Source organism: Tenrec ecaudatus, chromosome 5, assembly GCF_050624435.1.
Source record: "Tenrec ecaudatus isolate mTenEca1 chromosome 5, mTenEca1.hap1, whole genome shotgun sequence".
In the NCBI taxonomy this organism is placed as follows: domain Eukaryota; kingdom Metazoa; phylum Chordata; class Mammalia; order Afrosoricida; family Tenrecidae; genus Tenrec; species Tenrec ecaudatus.
In genome coordinates, this window is record NC_134534.1 from 38,805,173 (window position 1) to 38,827,345 (window position 22,173).

At 38.0% G+C, this 22,173-nt stretch overlaps 1 protein-coding gene across 3 annotated transcripts in view; it reads right to left on the minus strand.

Annotated features, from left to right (window-relative positions):
* VPS13B (vacuolar protein sorting 13 homolog B) overlaps positions 1 to 22,173 on the minus strand; it is a 731,003-nt gene that overhangs the window by 462,497 nt on the left and 246,333 nt on the right. For 2 of the 3 annotated variants that reach the window (XM_075549441.1, XM_075549439.1), the window contains exons 20-21: positions 6,188 to 6,297; positions 490 to 631 (exon numbers count right to left, since the gene is read on the minus strand). In XM_075549441.1, the coding sequence (XP_075405556.1) occupies positions 490 to 631; positions 6,188 to 6,297 (252 nt within the window). The remainder of the gene's footprint in view (positions 1 to 489; positions 632 to 6,187; positions 6,298 to 22,173) is intronic. The other variant, XM_075549440.1, reaches the window with a different exon arrangement.

Sequence of the window (22,173 nt, forward strand, 5' to 3'; positions counted from 1 at the left end):
ACCCAGCCCTACAGGCCTTAGAAACCGTCAACAACCATCTACCACCCCACGTCTCATCAGAGAAGCCGTTCCAGCCATCACATTAGAGGTGAGTTGATTAAATGCTTAAGCCATATGGCTGAAGAATGTTATAACTCGCCAAATGGCCCTTTGCAGAAAAAAGGCTTCCCACCCTTGCTTTAAAGAAAAGGCAGGAATGCTTTCTGCCTTTATAAAAGACCCGGGTTCCCTAAACTCGGGGTCCCTCTCCAGTCACGTCACTCACTTTCCTGTCAACGTAGGACTCACCTGGCCCTCTCCTTGTGCCACACACTGAGAACTGGCTTCAGAGGACCATAGCAGGAAAATTCCAATAACCTGAGTACTAGAACCTTTTTCTCCATCTCAGTCTAAGGGTTTATGCTAAGCATCACTGAAAATGTGACAGGCTAATTTGTTAAATGAGAGATAGGGTAGAATCTCTGACCCTTTCCAGGAATTAATACATACCTGTTTTTGTTTTTAGAGGGCTGCTGGCATATTCTGAGGCCTGATACGACTGCTGCTTCACCAACGGAGCACTTCCAACAGACACTTCATCTTCTTTCTTTCTGCTAATAGGCATAACGAGAGGAACAGCGGCCACGGGCTGCTAGAAAGAACCACAATGAAAAGCTGAAGGGAGAGTGTGTTTAGGCACTGAGGGTGAACATGGCATTGAGGTCAGCCCTAACTTCCATGAGATGAAGCCAGGCTTTATTATTTTACACCCGTTTCTCTGTCTTGCACACACATACAAACATGTGGACAGGTATCAAATTGAACTTAAAATTACAATTCTGGGTAAAAAACTGGTAACTTTTGGAAGTACTCAGGTCACATACATTTTAGTGAAATGATAAAACATGGAAAGGCAAAATAAAAACTGAGATTAATTTTTAAATTATACTTCCTAGAAAATAATGGTATCCAGATAACATTATGGATATATTTCCTAACACTGAGTATACACATGTCAAACTGGACAGTCCTAAAGATTAAATGCTACAAATCTCTATTTTGTTTGACAAAATGATGTGTATAGAGCATTGTTAGACAGCATTGAAAAATATCTAGTTTGAAAAAGCTGGAAAACATTATGGTCCTATATTGAATGCATCAGCGCTGAGCTGGACAATAAAGCGGCCGTTTCATCTTTATTCACTGAAATAAAGTCTGATGTTACTGCTGATGACGCCCAATATAATCTTGTCAGATTTTTGGCAAGAAGAAAAAAAAAAGGTATTTTTTAAGTTTGCTACAGGATCAAAGATCAATGCTGAACTGGGTGGAAAACAATCATCAAAATGTTGGGTTTTAGCCACAAACTGAGAAGGAAATTGCAACTTGGGAACCATCTGATGATCAGTGTAATCCAGCTGTATCAGAAGATGAACGGGGAGGGGGTGGTCAGGCTGCATTGTCATCTACTGTTATCCTCAACCCAACACGTAGCACCTGGCAGCTCCAGCCTCACCCTCACCCTACGTATAACACTGAATGTTATTTCTATCATGAGTAAGTATGCTAATGAGTTCATCAATACATTGTATGCCTCTGCAATGTCCCAAGTTCTCAAATAGTACAATAGATGCAAATTATTTTAACATTACCTAGTTATGTATTTTTATTGCCTAAAATACATGGATTCCAACTTATTTGAAAGTCAATACTTGGCGCTGTTAGTAATCTTTTCAAGATGGCCTAATATAAAAGTATTGCTACAAGCAAGAGTTCAGCAAGCGTTTGTGCTGTTGCCAAAGGATACTGATACACATCCACAATCCTTCAGATCGTGTGTCACACAGCTCTCTGCCCAAGTGCCAGTCAATGTGTGAGTCTTCTGGCTAACTGTGCAAAAGCTACCTAAACTATCTTTATCACTCTCTAAGATGGCCGTCTCTTTTGTTTAAATACTTCCGAGTTATTAAATTTCCCATGTGAATTAAGTCCTTTACTATTTAATTAGAGTAACTACAATGTTTGTTCTTCAGGTGAAAGTATAAAGTTAAATTTGTTCTCAAGGTAATCTAATCCAGGCTATTTATAAATCTTTCCAAGTGTACTTTATAAACATTAATTACAAGTCCTTATTTTCCAAATTGTGTATAAATCCCTGATTATGTAGACGCAACCTTTTTTAAAATTCTGAAAGTTGTTTAGGAAATGTAAATACTTGCACAAATCTGACTAGAAAATAGTTCTTTAAGAACAAGATAAGAAATTCTCAACAAATTTTAATTTTTGATTCATCTAAAGTTAACTGAGCTATAAAAATAAGGGGTGAGGCTATTGATTAGAAATCCTGTTTGTTAACTAATATTTAGTGAAGCCATAATCACTATAATTTCTTTCATAAATCTGGAATAAGACCAAGTACCCTAAAACCCTAAAACACCTGTCCGAGTTCAGAGGGGAAATTACTATATAATATGTAATTAGATAAATACTTGTGCTATACAGTGTGAAATGAATTCAAGTACAACTATTGAAAGATAAGATGAGTGATAATAGCCAACAAATGAGAAAGAACCTTTGAATACTTTAAATTCTACATGGAGTTTCACATGATAAAAACAGAAGCCAATGAAAACCTCTTTTATACCCCAGTAAGAACCGTGTATGCCTTGGGCACAGCTGTGATGTGAATGCACACATGGTTCCCAACAGGTCCTAGGTTCTCCTTGTTGAATGCCTGGCTTGGTGATCGAGGCTCTGTCTTTCTAAATGAGCTGATCACGACGGACAAGGAATAAGTGATACTATGTACTTAGGCAGTGATACTGGATAAGTGATTCTCTCCTCTTTTCTGAAAATATGGTCAACCTAGTAAAAGATTCGATAGTAACAGGATTTCATTTTGTCAACCTCATATTGCTGTTTTCATTCTTCCAGTTATACTCCAAGCCCCAGATCTATCCTATCCTTGCCCATCAATGCCCATGCTAACAATATAATACACTTAACTTGTCATTCTCTAAAATTACAGTAAATGATAAAGAATAAAACAACATCTATAATGTGATTAAACAAATAATTAACAGCTGTTTTAATATTTACTTCTCTTTATTAAGGGGGAGAAAGTAACTATTTATTCAATACCACACGGTAGCATTCTTTAAAACTAAAATTGTGTTCTACAGACTTTTTTCAAAGTATATTTTTTACTGTTTATAGAAATAAAAATCGTTATAAATTGTTAATGAAAATGTACATTGTACACCAATTCTGGAACTAAATTGTCAATGTGACAAAGCCTTAAAATATGCTCTTACACTTCTAAAAATATAGTCTTAGAAAATACTTGAAGGACACAAAAAATAGTGACGAATATATTCACTCCACAACTATTTCTAACTCTTCAAAGTTAGGATCACAGGTCTTTGTAGTAGTGGCACGGAAGGGGACAGGCAGTCACTGCTCATCAGTCAAACTTTCTATGACTGGTGATGAAATAATTTGGAAAAGGACAGTAGTGACAGTTACACAGCATGATGAAGTGATCATTGATCATAAATGTAAAAGTTGTTAGGATAGCAAGTTTTTTGCTACATATATTTCTTGCCACAATTAAAAAAATCAAATTCCTACTAAGTACAATTAAATACTTATTTTGTTAATCTGGATGAAAATTCTATAATACATACAGAAAGATCTATAATACATAGCCTGTGAAATTGCTAAGCAAGAATTAGACATAGATTTTTTTCTCAAAGGTCACTGCACTTAGCTCCTCTGTCATCCATCCTGACTAATATATTTTGTTAGAGTAAACTTTCTAGAAATCCAGATCTCTGTTTATCAGTTTTATATAATGCCTCTTTACCTTTCAAGATAAAGTCTCAAACTCAGGATGTCATGGACACATTTCAAGGATAGACGGTCAGTCTCTTTTAAAACAATGGCTCCAGTCTCGGAAGCCTTTATGATCCCTTTCTTACCGAACCTCCTCTGCTCTTGTGTGGACACTCAGTCTAGAGCAGCCTTCCTGACGTGCTTGCCATGAGGGATGCTCAGCTCAACTGTCAGTCCTTTCTTCTCACACTTTCTCCTCTATGTGAGAATCACTGCTTGTTTTTTTTCCCCTTTCCCATAATCCTGGACACAGTTAATAAACAAGACTCTATTCCATAGCATTCTCAAATAGACTACATACTCATAGAAGGAAGGGTTAAGTGTGACTTTCTCTGATCCCAGTGTCTAATGCAATGCCTAGAATGCTGTAACTATTTGTTGGAAGGAAGAAACGGATAGCAGGATAAAGGAGGAAGAAACAGGTAGCAGGATAAAGGAGGTTTCAAATAAAATTAGGAGAAAGTGAACAATAACAAAATTGTAGAACAATAATAAAGTCTCTAATAAACTTTGTTTCAGCTTCATTCTTATTTAATTAGGAAACTGCCTAGTTTTCCTGTTAACTAGCTTTGAGTTCCTTCAAGAAAAATTTACAGAACTATTTTAAAATATGAAAAGTCAATGGAAAAATGCAATTCAATATAAAATAAATTTGGTCTCAAACATTTGTAGTTCAGCTATTTACCAGCGGTGTGAGCTTAAATATAAATAAATTTCAATAAGCAATATGCTACTCCTCTAAAATGAATATAAGATCCATCTGTCAGAATTCAATTAAGTCTCTCAACACCAAGAATTATATTTAAACATTCTATGAAGTATAATTAGCTACTTCTTAATTTGTAATTCATACTTTTCTAAAGGAACAAGTATCCCAACCCTTCCCCCACCACTCACAAATCCTAGGACTGGCATTCAATGCAAGTTTGATAAACAACTAAAGAAGAAGAACCAAAGTAGGGCTAATAAAGTGCAAAGCTAACGTTCCTGGCCACTGCAATATGAAGGAAAGCAGGCAGTCAACGGGACCACCTACTCTCTCTAACTGGGAGGAAATGGAGGTTTTGTACTACCATACCGAGCTACAGCCTCATCGATGGGATCAGGTATCAGGTATTGATCAGGTATCAGGCATCAAAGAACAAAAAAATCCTATCATTGTGAATGAGGAGGAGTGTGGACTGGGAACTCAAAGCCCATCTGTAGGCAACTGGACATCACCTACAGAAGGGCCGCCGGGAGGAGACAGCCAGTCAGGGTGAAGTGTAGCAACGATGAAACATACAACGTTCCTCTAGTTCTTTAATGCTTCCTCCCCGTCACTATCACAATCCCAATTCTACCTTACAAATCCAGCTAGACCAGAGCATGCACACTGGTATAGATAAGAGCTGGAAACACAGGGAATCCAGGACAGAGAAACCCCTCAGGACCAGTGGTGAGAGTAATGGTACTAGGAGTGTAAGGGGAAGGTGGGGGAGAAGGGGGAACTGATACATATAACCACCTCCCTGGGGGGCGGACAACAGAAAAGTGGGTGAAGGGAGACATCGGACAGTGTTAAGACATGGAAAAATACTCATAATTTATAAATTATCAAGGATTCATGAGGGAGGGGGGCGAGGAGTGAGGAGAAAAATGAGGAGCTGATGCCAGGGGCTCAAGTAGAAAGCAAATGTTTTGATAATGATGAGGGCAACAAATGTACAAATGTGCTCGACACGATGGATGGATGTGTGGATTGTGATAAGAGTTGTTATGATCCCCCAATAAAAATTTTTTTTTTAAGTTCCAGTCTCGGAAACTTATTCGGACTGACCTACCCTACCTACAGTCACTGTGGGGTGGAATCAACTTCGTGGCAGTACCCTCATTCTATTCTATCTGACTCCCAATTTATATTATTACACTCTCTTCATGAGTCAATAAAATTATCTCCTGGACTCCAATTTCCTGCACACAAATAAAATAGCTAAAAAGTGTATGGTATGTGGGAAAAAAAGGGAATAAGAAGCAGAAATTCAAGTACATATAGAAAAAAGCAAAACAGGAGCACTAGAGCTTACTGTGATTGCACAACTATCTTTAAGGACAATTTAACCACGGGGGGTTGAGATGCTCTAAAATTGACACAGTAATAATTGAACAACTCTCCTTGAAATGGCTGAATGACCCAACTACTGAAGTGTATGCTATATAAAGTATGTGCCAATAAAAGTTAAAAAGGAAAACAACATAAAAGATATGCAAATCTAATAATGAACTGAGATAAAGTATGATTCCATTATTTGAATAAATTATTAAAATCTCTCACCTGTTGTATATGTCTACTCGCTCGTTTCTGAGGCAGATATATAAGCCACGTATACAAGATTGGGTCAATATTCACAGACAATCCTTGTACACTACAAAGAAGCACAGCACCTAGAAAGCAAGATTTTTACATTGTAATTCCTTGTGACAAAGCAAAGTTAATAGTACTTCATGTCATAAACAGCTATGATAGGAGAAAAACCAAAAAAAAAATTTTTAAAGAGAAAAACAACTGGTACTGATGGAAAATAATTAAACCCAATGGTTTGCTGTTAGGAATATAAAATGTTACAAATATGAAGAAAACAAATGTCAAGTTTTTCAAAATTAACACAAGACAGAACCACGTAGAGTTTCTAATGTTAAAGACGGACGGGAGTCACCCCTAAAGGAAAGGGGGATGGTGGTGGTGGGGATTCAACTTGGAGAGAAAAACAGAAAGAAGATTGATGACTTTTTTTTTTAAGAAAAAGATATGAAACAGAAAATAATATGCTCTATGGCAGCAGTTCTCAATCTGTGGGTCGCCCGATGTATAACAGTAGCAAAATTACAGTGATGAAGTTGCAATGAAAATAATGTTATGGTTGGGGGGTCACCACCACACGAGGAACTGCATGACAGGGTCATGGCACTAGGAAGACTGAAAATACTGCCCTAGGGCATAGTTTCCAAACGTATTTGGCCTACCATACCCTTTTCAGGGGGGAAATTACTGAGAACTTCCCAGGCAACTAAAACCTTTTGTACTCCACACACCCCCACCCACAGGAGGACAAACAACAGAAATGTGGGAAAGGGAGACAACGGTCGGTGTAAGACACAAAAATAATAATAACTCATCAAGAGGGCACGAGTGTGGGAGGGAGGGATGGGGGCGGGGGACGAGGAACTGAAACCAAGGGCTCAAATAGACAAATGTTTAGAAAAAATGATGGCAACATATAAACAAATATGCTTGATACAAATGATGTATGGATTGCTATACGAGTTTTAAGAGCCCCAATAAAATGATCTTCTAATAAAAAGAAGATCCTTTTCTACGATCGCCCATAATCCAGGGCAGAGAACAGGACACTGTTCTTGCTGTGCTTCTGGTTTGTTGCAGGATCACCCACTTTGAGAGACACTGCTCTCGGTATAAGAGAAAGAAACAACAAAAGAAGTTATTGCAAATTCAAAATGAAGTAGATTTGAAAATCTTCAAGAGGTTGAGAATAGCTGAGAATTTCAAATAGTTCAAATAGTTGAGAATTTCAGATAAAATAAATGACAGCAAATAAGGAAAATACACTCTATAAAAACAGCCCAGGAGGTTAACTGTCTGACAACAGAATTTATGACGGAAAGAAGAAGGACACGGAGGAGACAATGTCAACAAAGGATTGTTGAAAACAACCTCCCAGAAGAGAAGGTCACCGTGGCTGGGCCAGTAAAGGTGCCCAGGAGCAATCCAGTACAGAGCAGCAAAGCCAGCTGGAAGTCTAATCATTTTGAAATTTCAGAACACTGAGGATCAACAAGATCCCAGAGATATGGAGGAAAGAAGTTAGATTAAACGATCAGTAAAACAATAACAATTTATAATTTATCAGGGGTTCACAAGGTGGAGGGGTTGAGAGGAAAAGAGAGGAGCTGACACCAAGAGCTCAAGTAGAAAGAAAATGTTTTGAAAATGATGGTGGCGACAAATGTACAAATGTGCTGGGTACAATTGTTGTATAGATTATTGTAAGAGCTGTAAGAGCCTCCAATAAAATGATTTTTTTAAAAGATCAGTAATTACAGTGGCTTGGGACTTTTAAAATAACAATACTAAAAGCTAAAAGAAAATGGCACACAGTCTTTGAAATTCTGACTGAAAATTATTCCCAATCTACACTAAATTGTATACCCAAAGAACCTATTAAATCAAATGTTGGAATCATAAGGTAATTTTCACATCTTCCTAATCTCTCTCTTACACATATTTTTCCATATGAAAGAATGTGTACCACCCAAAGAAAAGATATAATGAGAAAGGAAACACAGGATCCAGGAAACAAAGATATAATGAGAAAGGAAACACAGGATCCAGGAAACAAAGAAACAGGGACTCCTGGATGGTCATACTAAGTTATTTATGAGTGCACAGATATTTACAGAGTAAGACACTTACTAAAGAAGATGAGCAAACATAGCACTCAACTGTGCTAGAACAGTGTTTATTTATGGTACAAATAATACCACATTTATGAAATCGCAATATTGGAAGAATGGATACCTAAGAAGAACCAGTGATTGGTGGGGGGTTGAGGGGGGATGAGGCAGGTGAAAGGTAAGCAAGTCATGATTTCCCATAGCAAAAACTCAATCAACATCGTCCTAAAGTAGCCACTCAAGAAAGAGCAACAAGGGTCAGGCTGTTTAAAAATATAGGGCTAAATACCAAAATAATGATACACTACAAAAAATCATGTTGTTTAAACATATGTGACTAAGGACCAAAATGAAAGATTTAAAGCTAGTTGCTTGTGGGAAAGAGAAGAAAATTAATATATGTAGCTGCCCTGAGGTCAAGTGTTAACAAAACCCTAAAACTTGGACAGTTGAAACAAAATCCTTTAACACTGAAGAAAAACTGAACAATACTTTATCCTTCGAGAATATCCCCAATTGACCGGCACACAATATTTGTAAATTCAGACCCATTTATGCTTCCCACAATAGAACATCAGGAACCAAGTCGGGGTATAAGAAAAATAAAACCAAAAAATATGACTTTAGCAATGCACACACTAGAAATATTACTATGTAGAACATAAAACCACTATACATAGAACACTAATGAGCAGACGATGGAGGAAAAAAGATTAAAAGAAAACCATGGAAAAGCATACAGAAAAATATATTCCAAATAAATGCGAATTATAGAAATGATAAATATAACTGCTGTAATTAAAAACTCATTAGGTAGGTTAAACAGTACATCAGATGTAGCTAAAGAGGATTGGAGAAATGGACGAAACACAATGAGATCATTTAGAATGCAGCACAGATAAAAACAGAAATAAAAAATATTCAAATGAGGTTAGCAGATATAAAGAATTAACATACTTCTGATTGAAATTTCAAAGAGCACTAGGTAATGGAGAAGAGGAAATGTTCCCAAAGTGATAGCAACTGAAAAGTTTATAACATATTTGTAAAAGACAGCAAATATCAAATTCAAGAATCTCAAGCTCAATCATGAAAAATAAACCTCCATTAAATAAACAAGTTGTATAATACTAAATCAAAGGAAACACTCAGAAAATTAATCAAAATGAAAAGACAGATCAAATAACAAAATAAAAGAGCACAAATATATCAATAGCCAATTTCTTAGCACACAGTCACTGGTAAACAGTATACGATTATACTTTAAAATTTATATAACTATTACACACACACTTCTATATGTCCCAGAATTTTAATTTAAAAGATTTTTTAAAAGAAATTAAATCTATTAAAAATTTAATCAGGATAAGTTTTGTACTCTCTACTCTCTTGCATATTACATATAGGCCATATAGACCATCCATAATATTTTAACTGATATGAAAAATATCTAAATTAAATATCAGCTATGTAGACAAACTATGTAGGGTTTATGGGACTATAATTCTTTCCGGGAGTAAACAATCTTCTCTTTCTCATGCAGCTGACAGGCTAGCACAGGTCCCATAGCACCTCAGGGCTCCTTATAAACAAAGCCGTGTATCTATAAGGAGCAGTATGCCAGCAGCAAAAAAAGTAAAATAATAAATTTACAGATATTACCTATATTGGGAAGTTTGCTTTAAAAGTTTTTCTCAAGTACTCAGTACACTTTGAGTAATTAAGACGCGAAAGCAGTGGCTCTCAACCTGTGGGCCCCGATCCCTTTGGAGGTCTAACAACTCTTTCACAAGGGTCGCCTAAGACCATTGGAAAACACATAAGCCATTCACATTACATAATTACATATTGTTTTGTGATTCATCACTATGCTTTCATTATGTTTAATTATGCTCAATTTGTAACAATGAAAATACATCCTGCATATCAGATATTTATATTACGATTCATAACAGTAGGAGAATTGCAGTTAAGAAGTAGCAATGAAAATAATTTTATGCTTTGGGGTCATGACTACATGAGGAACTGAATCTAAAGGGTCCTGGCTTTAGGAAGGTTGAGAACCACTGCTCTAAAGAGAGGAAAACTAGGGTGGAAAACAAATCTTAAAAGTATGGATTTGTTCTATTATAGTTAATAGACTCTTTAATAAATATAACAGTAACATACGGAGGCATTATACATGTGACATATAATGATACATAAACTATATAATTACATAATTTAAAATTATCTTCATGACTTGTGATAGTCTGACTATTTTATGGCAAGTAGACCTGCCTGGCTAGGGGTGGAGTCAAACTTGATAATCAGGTCATAGCGGGATGCTGTTCCCTTGGAGGGGTGGCCTATCTCCTCCTTTACCTTCCAGACTTGCCATGTTTCCCAGGACCTTGGATTTACAAGAATCTGTACCCCCGGCCTGTGATCTTCCTGCAGGAAGCTTAACTGCATGTGGGTGTGTGTATCTGAAGAGGGACTTGGGGACTGGGCAGGGATACTTTATATATAATTACTTCTTCATATAAAACTCTTTCTTATACATCTATGAGTGGTATTGGATTTGTTTCTTAGTCAAATGGGGCTATCACATGACTTACAGCAGGATTTAAACTTCAAGAATGTTAAATAGGTGATAAAAGAGAGTAACAAGTAATTTAACATCAATTTTATTCAAATTACAATTCTACAATAATGTTCTCTTAAATTTAGAGGGATTTTTCATCCTGTACTCAATTTACAAGACATAGTCTTTAAAAACAGCACACAAGTTCTGACATAGAAGTGTGGAGGCAATTAGTATGATACTGGCTTGACTCAGAGCAGATACCCTATAAATCACAAAAACTTGGCAACATATTATTCTGTTTAATCTTAGCCTGGGAGACAACTAAAGAAAAAGTGTGGTGTACTTTTCTGCCAAAATTGCTCACTTATCCACATTCCATTCAGATTTCACCAATTAGCTAACCCAGGGCACCACTGTCATTTCCAGTTACACCCTATACTGAAGTATGAGAGCTGAAACAGAGGTTATAGACTAAACGGACCTGCTTTGTATAAGTTACAGAATATATACGGCACTCAATGAGATCATCTTCTAAAATACAAAGTTATATAAGGGGGGAAATACTTTGTATCGTAGCTTTAGGGAAAATGTATTTTATTGTGGTTTAGTTTTGGTCAAAGTCTACACAGCTAATTAGGTTTAAGAATTTTTATAAACATTTTCCATGACATTGTTTACGTGTCAGCATTCTGGTTATTGACATTCTGTTTGTTCAGTTTCCGTTGATCTAGCTTCCCTTCTCATTTTACTGCTAGGAAAATGTTGACCAGTTGGTCTCATGTAAATTGGATATGTAAGGGACACATTGCTCATAGGCGATAATACTGTTTGTTTTAAACCGATAGAGTATTTGGCTGCAAGATGCTCTCTGACATCTTCAGTACTAAATTCACACGGTATCATAGAGTAACATTCTGAGGGGTTTCTCTCACCTCTATCATGCCAGTAAGTCTGGCTGTTTTCAGGAAATTTGAGTTTGTTCCACATTGTTTTCTGATATTATACAGGACCTTCTATTATGTCTGCAGTCAGAATAGTTGGCAGTGGCATGTGGGCACCATGCAATTTTTCTGGTCTTGGAACAGAAGAGGTCAGGGTTCTTGTAGGATAATAATCATGTGGACGGTTTCTTTTTTATTTGATTTCCTTCATTTTATTTTACTTCAGGTGAGTAAAACACCAATAGTTATATATTACATGACAACCTGTAAGCTTTTGAGATGTCAGTCACTATTCACTAAACTAGGGTATAGAACATTAATTTTATGTAATTCATTAATGCCAACTAAGTTATGCCACAAGACTATGGTCTTTTTAACCCACTAAACAAGGCTGTGAGTTGTTTGGATACCTGTAGCTCCATACTATGCCTCCTTTGTGCTTTAATACGCACATATACACACATGAAATACACAAAACCAACTCATATAGATAAAAAGGGGATACAAAAAAAAGAACCACGATTTTCCCCCAAAGCTATGTAGTCTCTTTCTTTTTAAAACAACACAACCTTATCATCTTTAAAGTACTCTCCATTATACTTAATATATTTGTCAAATCTTTGATTCTATTCTTGGAAATATTTTTCGAAATCATCTGTTTGGATGGCTGGCAGCACCTCCCCCACGTTTCCTTCACTTCTTCTGGGTCATTCCCTGTCCTTCCACATCCCTCTTCATTCATGGAAACAAAGAAGTCACCAAGAGCATGGACACGTGAGTAAGGTGCGTGGGGCAAGAGAGGATGCTATTTTTTGCTAAAAACTGGTGCACTAAGATGGCTATGTGAGCAGGTGCACTGTTGTGGTGGCAAACACAGTCTCCCATCTGCCATAAATCAGGACTTCTTTTGTCACACATTACTCAATCTTTTCAGAACCTCTACATAGAAAGCTTGATTAACAGTCTGACCTCAATAATCTTGTTAGACCTGTGTATGTTCATTTGTATAATTAAGATAGTCTGATACAGAAATCTAAGATAGATAAAACCTTCAGAAACAGAAATGGGAGTAATGATTCCCTGAAGGTACAGGAAAGAGGGGGGCTGAAAGGAGGGGCTGATAGTAATGACTTGTATAACCCCACTCAACGGAAAAGAATAACAGAATTGTAGGTGAACAGACACATTGGATATATAATAATAGAATAATAATACATATAATATGTAATACAATAATAAGGGTTCATGGGCGTAGGGGAGCAGCGAGGGGGTAAAAGGGAGCTGATATCAAAGAGTTCAAGAAGAAGGAAAATGTTTTGAAAATTATGGTGACAGCAATTATACAATTATGCTTGATCGATTGAATTATGGATTGTTATAATACTTATAAGAGCTTCCAATAAGGTGTTTTAAAAATAATAAGTGTGGAATGCACAAAATAAGAACCTATGAAAATTGGGAGTCCTCAAAAATTAAATATAACAATTAAGATCAATATTCTAAGCATTAGTGAGATGAAAGGAACTGGTATTGACCATTTTTTATGAGTTAATCACATTATTTAGCCAGGAAAGACATGAAGAAAGCTAAAAGTATTTTAAAAGACAGCAGAGAAAGAAAAGTACAAAGAAGAAGACAGAAAAGACTCTTGATACTTGTCATAAACATAGAGTCAAATGGTGTTAGGCAACAAACTGATGCTGCAGCAAGCATCCAAAGAAGGTGGAAGGAATATAGAGTGTCACTGTACAAAAACAAACAATCAACGGGTCGTCATTCCATCATTTCCAAGAGGAAACGTAAGATTAAGAACCAGTTTGACTGAAAGAAGATGCCCACGCTGCACTGAAGGCACTGGCGAAAAAACAAGATTTTGTGAAGCGGTGGAACGCCAGTGGAAATGTTTTGACAAATGGTACGCAGCACTGGAGAGGTACACTCGCTTATTCCAAGAGGTCTGGAAGATGGACTGGCCAACAGTTTGGCCGGCAGACCTGTATTTGGGTCCATTCCAAAGAAAGGGACCTGCCAGAACACAGAAATCACCAAACATCTTCAGTCACATCACATGCAAGTAAAACTATGCTGAAGATACTTTTTAAAGTTACAGCAGTACACTGGCAAGAAGCTGCCAGAAATTCCAGTTAAATTCAGAAGAGAAAGGGGAACAAGGGGCAGTATCATTGCTGTTTTTGGAAAGATCTTGGCTGAAAGCAGGGAACCGCAGAAAGATATTTACTTATGTTTTGTGGTTTTTTTCATAAGTCACATTTACTTATGACTGCATGGCTTGCCTGTGTGGGTTTTAGAAAACCATGAATAACACTGCAAAGAACGCGAATTCCAGAACATTTGATTGTGCTCAGGCAGAATATTTACATAGAACAAAAGGGTAGTATTTGATAGAACAAGTGGATAATTAATGGTTTGAAATTAGGAAAGATGAGCATCAATTGTAACCTTTTATCTTGTTTATTCCATCTGTATACTGAGCAAACATCTAAGAAACTACTCGCCATGAGGAAGAACATGGCATCAGAGGTAAAGGAAAGCTTATTAACAACCATGCACAGATGGTTGATCTCGGCTGAAAGCCATGAGGACACAAAGCATGTACTGATGAAGAAGATGCTTAATGAGACGGATTGACACCGTGGAGGCAACGAAGAGCTCAAACTTAACAATGTGGAATCGTGCAGGACCTGGCAGCATTTTCGCTTGCTGTACACAGGGCGATATGAGTCTGAGAACACCCAGCAGCAGCATTGTTAAATGTTACTAAAGAATGCAGACATCACACTTAATACCTAAATTACAGTGTCTAAACCTCATAAATTTTCCATTAAGCAGCTACAAAACAGTAAAAACTCTTTAGATTTGTACAACCCTTAAATCAATTGTTACTTACTTTTAAGTCCAATATCAATAACCTTGACTAAACATGTCTATTAAGCAAACAAAAAATATCAGAGTGAAATTTTAACTACTATAAAATCAATTCGACACTCACTTGCCTTGAAATAAAACAAACAAAAAAGAAACAACAAATTCCAATTTTTATATTCCAATGTCATTAAAGATGGATGTTAGCTGAAAGCAGAGAATATTGGAAAGATGCTTACTCGTGTCTCGCTGGTTATGCAAAGGCATTTGACTCTGTGGACCAGGATAATTGTGGATAACCTTGAGAATGGGAATGCCAGACACGTCATTATGCTCATTTAGAACTTGTACATGGAGAAAGAGGTCGCTGTGCAAACAGAACAAGGGTATACTGCATGGCGTAAAATCGGGAAAGGTGTGTGTCGGGGCTGCATCCTCTTACAATACTTGTTCATTATGTATGCTGAGCAAAATCATCAGAGAAGTTGGATTACGAAGAAGAATGTGGCACCAGGGCTAGAGGAAGGCTTACGAAAAGCCTGCAATACGTAGATGACACAACCTTGTTGCAGAGAGCTGGGGGGGCTAAGCACTTGCTGACGAAGATCGCGGATTGCAGCCTCCTGCACGCGTTACAACTCAATTTAAGGATGCCCCACATCCTCACAAGTGGGCAAACAGGTAACATTATGATACATGCAGAAAAGGTGAACTTGTCTTGGAAGAAGTAATGCCAGAGCATCCTTAGAAGCAAGGATAGCAAGACTTCCTCTTCAATATTTTGGACATACAGTCAGGAGAGACCCGTCCCTGTGAATGACACGATGCTTGGTAAGATGGAGGAACAGCGAAGAAGAGAAAGGCCCTCAACAAGATGGACTGAGGCAGTGACCGCAGCAAAGGGCTCGGGCCCAGGAGCATGCAGTGTTGCGCTCTGTTGCGAACAGGGTTGCTATGGATCAGGACCTACTTACTGGCACCTAACAACAAAAATGTCAGTAAATGGTGGCAAGAGGGAAGAAGAGCCAATCCTTCAAAAAGAATAAATCAAAAGGTGAGGAAGAAATGGGATGAACAACAATAGAGAATGAAACAGAACAGAGAGGAAATTGCTAACCATTGGTAACATAATTCAAAAATACTGTCATATTCTCTACAAACAAATCATAGAAATCTTAAGTGTGTATATGCTAGTTCATATTACTTAATTAATCATAACAATTATTATTAGTTAACTAATGTGTGACTTAATTGGCAATTAGCAGGAGACCTCGTAGCACAGCTAAAGATTTGTGAGCCTGTTTCCCAAAAATGAACAGCTTTGGAAACCACATGTGACAGTTCTGCTGATAGGAGTTAAACTTCGGCCAATGGGAATGAGTTTGGTTTCATTTTGATAATTCACACGGACTCTCCTTCTTTTATGAGGTAGATAAAGCACAAGCAAACTCTATCCCATTTGAAGACAAACCCGTACAAGCTATTTAAGCTGTTCAGCATTCACTAGAAAGATGAGGTGGCAAGGATCCGAAAAGTGAAAGTCTCTCCCAAGAGAGAAGGGATTCAGGGCAGAGCTACTTTCGTTCCTGGCAGAGCAGTGGGAACGAGAAAGCTGGTAAGAAAACAGCTGAACTTTTCATAAACATTAAACTTTAAAAATCCAGTTGGAAGACAGTAAGAATTTCAGAGAACCCCAAACACAAGCCAAACCCACTGCCATTGGGTCAATTCTAACTCACAGTCTAAACTCCTGGTCATCTCTTCCACAAGCCTCAACCAAATGCTCACAAGAATGACAGAGGTAGAAGGGCCAAAGAAGAGAGAAGATGCCACTGAGGTACAGGACCATCGAGCTTGCTGACATCTTGTCTTGGTAAAATGCAGGAAGACTGGAAGAAATCTCACCAGCATTCTGGGTCTTACAATGAGCATCAGGCAGGAGCATGTGGTCCTGCTGGGGAGAGAAGAGGATCAATAAAGATCCCGCTGGTCACCACAGGCCAAGCCCACAAGGATGCTAAAGTCAGAGATGGGAATGGAATTGAGAGAAAATACTCCAACTCTGCCCAAGGAGAGGTTCTGATGTTGCCCTCAAAATAGTATGAAGCCTGCAACAAACTGAAGGGTTGCCAAGAGTTGATGAAAAACTCCGTTCACTTTTACAATTTTCCACAAACTTCTTGAAGGCTCTTGTATGTAAACGGGCAAAAAAAGAGCCAAAGACAGATCTGACTCAACTATAAAGTAGAAAATGTGGACTTCTCCAAACATCTGCCATGATACAAACAAGAGGCTGAGTGTGCGGCCATGAGCACCATAGGATCTACTACTCCTTATATACATAATGTTTGACACGCAATAATTACGAAATATACCAAAAATCAGGAAATCACACATTGTTAAAACAGAAATGAGTCAATAGCACCAGTCTCTGAAGCAGCATAGATACTTGGATTATCAAAAAGCACAGAAACTTAGATTATTTAAATCAACTCAGATGAATGCACTAAAAAATGTAGGAAAAAATTAGCTGGCATAGATGAAATGAAGGGAAATGTCAGCAGAGTAGAAATTATAGAATAGAGTGTCAAATGACAATACTAGAATTAAAAATACACAGCATAAATATATATACACACACACACACACACACACCATGGTGAATGAAAGGGGAAGTGCAGAGTGGAGACCCAAGGTCCATTTGTCGGCCACTGGAGATCCACTCATAGAGGGATCTAGGAGAGGAGATGGGTTAATTAGGGTGTGAGGTAGTACCGGTGAAGAACACAGCTTTCCCCCAGATCCTGGATGCTTCCTCCCCCAAACTACCATGATCCAAATTCTACCTTGCAGGACTGGATGGGGCAGAGGTTGTACACTGGTGCATATGGGAGCTGGAGGCACAGGGAATCCAGGGTGGACGATACCTTCAGGACCAGGGGTGTGAGGGGCGATGCTGGGAGAGTGGAGGGTGAATGGGTTGGAAAGGGGGAACTGATTACAAGGATCCACATGTGACCTCCTCCCTGGGAGATGGACGGCAGAAAAGTGGGGGAAGGGAGACTCCGGATAGGGCAAGATATGACAAAATAACAATCTATAAATTATCAAGGGCTCATGAGGGAGGAGGGTGCGGGGAGGTAGGGGGAAAAAAAGAGGACCTGATGCAAAGGGCTTAAGTGGAGAGCAAATGCTTTGAGAGTGATTAGGGCAAAGAATGTATGGATGTGCTTTATACAATTGATATATGTATATGTATGGATTGTGATAAGAGTTATATGAGCCCCTAATAAAATGTTTTTAAAAATACACAGCATAAAGTTTATCCTCCATGATTAAGATTTCTCAATCCCTACCATCAAGATGATTATAACACATTGCAACCTTATAGAACAGAGTAGAATTGCCCTTGCGTATTCCAAAACTGTAAATCTTTACATGAACAGAAAGCCTCATCTTTCTCCCGTAGCAAGGGGCTGGCAACTTAGAATTGCTGAACTTACTGTCAGCTTCACATAAAGCCAGTACCCAACCAGGGGGCTCATACAGCTCTTATCACAATCCATGTATACATCCATTGTATCAAGAATATTTGTACATTTGTTGCCATCATCATCAAAACATTTGTTTTCTACTTGAACCCTTGGTATCAGCTCCTCATTTGCCCCCGCCTGCCCCCACTCTCCCTCCCTCACAAACCTTTGATAATTTATGAATTATTATTTTGTCATGTCTTACCCTGTCCGATGTCTCCCTTCACCTATTCTTCTGTTGTCTATCCCCCAGGGAGGAGGTTACATGTAGATCCTTGTAATTGGTTCCCCCTTTCTACTCAACCTTACCCTTACCTTCCTGGTATCGCTACTCTCCTTATTGGTCCTGAAGGATTTATCTGTCGTGGATTCCCTGTGTTTCCAGTTCCTATGTGTACATCCTCTGATCTAGCCGGACTTGTCAGGTAGAATTGGGATCATGATAGTGGGGGACAGGAAGCAGTAAAGAACCAGAGGAAAGCTGTATGTCTCATTAGTGCTACACTGCACCCTGACGGACTGGTCTCTTCCCCGTGACTCTTCTGTAAAGGGATGTCCAGTTGCCTACAGATGGACTATGGGTCTCCATTTCATACCCCCCCCTCATTCACAATGATATGATTTATTTTATCTTTAATGCCTTATACATGATCCATGGACACCTCCTGAACACACAGGCTGGTGTGCTTCTTCCACGTGGGCTTTGTTGCTTCTCAGCTAGATGGCCGTTTGTTTATCTTCAAGCCTTTGAGACCTATATCTTTTGATAGCTAGGCACCATCAGCTCTCTTCATCACATTTGCTTATGCACCCCTTTTGTCTTCAGCAATTGTGTGGGGAGGTGAGCATCTTAGAATGCCAGTTTAATAGAACAATGGGTTCTTGGGTTGAGGGAGTACTTGAGGGGAGGCCCAATGTCCATCTGCTACCTTCATACGAAAGCTATAAATATGTGCACATAGATCTATTTCCCCATCGGGGTTCTCTTAAGGCTTCCTCCCACCACTGATTTTTCCATTCTTTGGACAAATACAATATTGTGCATTCCAGAGTTCACTATGGCCACTGATTCAACTTCATTTTCCTTCATGAATGAGAAAATATCATCAATCTAAGGAAAAGTACAGTAAAGGAAGTCCTGGATGCTTTAGAAAAGTGTACCATGTAAGGAATAATAGTACATTCTATTACATGGCAATTCTAAGAATACATCTGTGTCTCTTAGTCATGAGTTGGAAATGAGACCAGTTTAGTGGTATTCTGCTTTTCTGTAGCCAACATCAAACACAGAGAAATCAGAGAAGTGAACATTAGAACCTCTTCAAGATCATGTTTGAGAGTTGTTTTCTTGTTGGTTTATTTTTTTTTTTGCGGGAGTGTGTGTGTGTTGTGATTTATCATCAAATGAAACAGTTCTTCAATCAACTTTACCAGTTATTAGTGTTTTACTTTCTGTCTAACTCATGCATTTAGTTGTGATACTAACAAAGAATCTAGCAAGAAAAGTTAATGGCAACCTCAAAACATTAGAGACAATAATTAATACTTTGTGGATTTTACAATAACTGCTTCTTTGTAACTTTGTAACTTTTCTCACAAAACCCTAAAACCATAAAGATAATTAAGATAATTCCACAAAGAAAAGTTTAGATATTTTTAATAATAAAAGGAGTATTAGTATTACCATTAAGTAACATTAAAGGCAAAAGTCAAACTGGGTGAGGATGGAACTGAAAATGATAAAGCAAAGACGATATTCAAGACATATGAAGAACTTGTAACAAATTGCTAATAGACAAAAAATTAAATATTTTTTCACTGATACATTTTTAAAAGCTTAAATATTATTCTATTATTCATAAAGACTGTGGAAGATAACCAGGAGCCCCGGTGATGTAGGAGCTAACTCCCTGGGCAGCAGTTGAAAGGCACCAGCGGCCCTGCAGCAGCAAGGTGGCGCTGTTCCGCAGTTCACAGGTACCCCTGAGCTGGGTTTGCAAACACAAGCGAACTCTACTCAAGGTCACACTTTGGCTCACATGGACTAGCTTTAATGTTTTTCAGTCTCCATTTACTAACTTCCGCAGTGAGAAATTGATGAAATACACAATCAAGGTGCCTTGGTAATTAATGATGACTGGATGTTAAAATTGGAGTTGGAAAAGGCAGCCTTGATGATAGAAATGATGCCAGAGATCACACAATAAAAGTTAGTATTAACACTGCAACAACATATGTGACAAGATATGTGGACCTTGACAGAAGGAATACACAGCAATCAACTTGGCTTCACCTGTTGAAACAGGCTATGAGGAAACTCACCATCATCAGTGAGAACAGGCCAGGCAGGGGTCAGCAGTGGAAGCCACTATCAACTGTTCCTCTGTACGTTTAAGACAGAGCTGAAAACACCAGTCCTGGGATGCCAAGACACAATTTGACTGTTTTTATAGAAAATTTCTATATAATTAGTGATTAATATTATTTTTCCTTTAATTATCTGAATTGATTGGGGAGGGGGACATTTTTATAGTAGCTGCTTCAAGGTTTGGGCTCCTAAATCTAATAACTGGACTCAATCAAAGTTTTATTGACCACTTTTTCCCCATGAGTTTAGGTTACACTTTCTAATTTTTCTGCATGCCTGACTTTTTGGTTAAAAACCAAACTTTTTTTTAAATCATTTTATTGGGGGCCTGTACAACTCTTATCACAATTCATACATACATTCATGGTATCAAGCACATTTGTTGCCATCATCATTCTCAAAACATTTGCTTTATACTTGAGTCCTTGGTATCAGCTCCTCACTTCTGCCTTCCCTCCCCGTCCCCTTCTCACCCTTGATAATTTATAAATTATTATTTTGTCAAAATAATTATTATTTTGTCATGTCTTATACTGTCTGATGTCTCCCTTCATGCAATTCTGTTGTCCATCCCCCAGGGAAGGGGTTATATGTAGATCATTGTGATCGGTACACCTTTCTACCCTACCTTCCCCTCCCCTCCTGATTTCGCTAATCTCCTTATTGGTCCTGTGGGGTTTATCTGTCCTGGATTCCCTGTGTTTCCAGCTCTTACTGTACCAGTCTACATTCTCTGGTCTAGCCAGATTTGTAAGGTAGCATTGGAATCATGATAGTGGGGTTCGGGGGTGGGCCATTAAAGAACTAGAGGAAAGCTGTATGTTTCATCAGTGCTATACTGTACCTTGACTGGCTCATCTCTTCCCCATTACCATTCTGCAGGGGGATGTCCAATTGCCTACAGATGGACTATGGGTCTCCACTCTATACTCCTCTTCATTCACAATGATATGATTTTTTGTTCTTTGATGCCTTATACCTGATCCATGGACACCTCGTGATCATACAGGCTGGTGTGCTTCTTCCATGTGGGCTTTGTTGCTTCTCAGCTAGATGGCTGCTTATTTACCTTCAAGCCTTTAAGACTACAGGTGCTATATCTTTTGATAGCTGGGCACCATCAGCTTTCTTCACTGTATTTGCTTATGTATCCATTTGTCTTCAGCGAATTTGTTGGGAACGTGAGGATCATAGAGTGCCAGCTTATTAGAAAAAAGTGTTCTTGTATTGAGGGAGTACTTGGGTGGAGGTCCAATGTCCATCTGCTACCTTAATACTAAACCTATGCATATATGCACATAGATCTATTTCCCCCTCATCATATATAAATATATTTACATATATACATGACTATAGTTAGACCTCTATAAATGCCCTTTGCCTCCTAGCTCTTTCCTCTATTTCTTAAAAAACCAAGCATTTAAACAAGGAACATAGATTTTGGTTCTTCTGAAGATTATTCATTTTTAAAAAGCACAATAAGAAATAAATAAAACTTACTAAAATTTCTAAAACTTCAAAATTTCCTCTGCTCCATGGAGCAGCTGATATAGA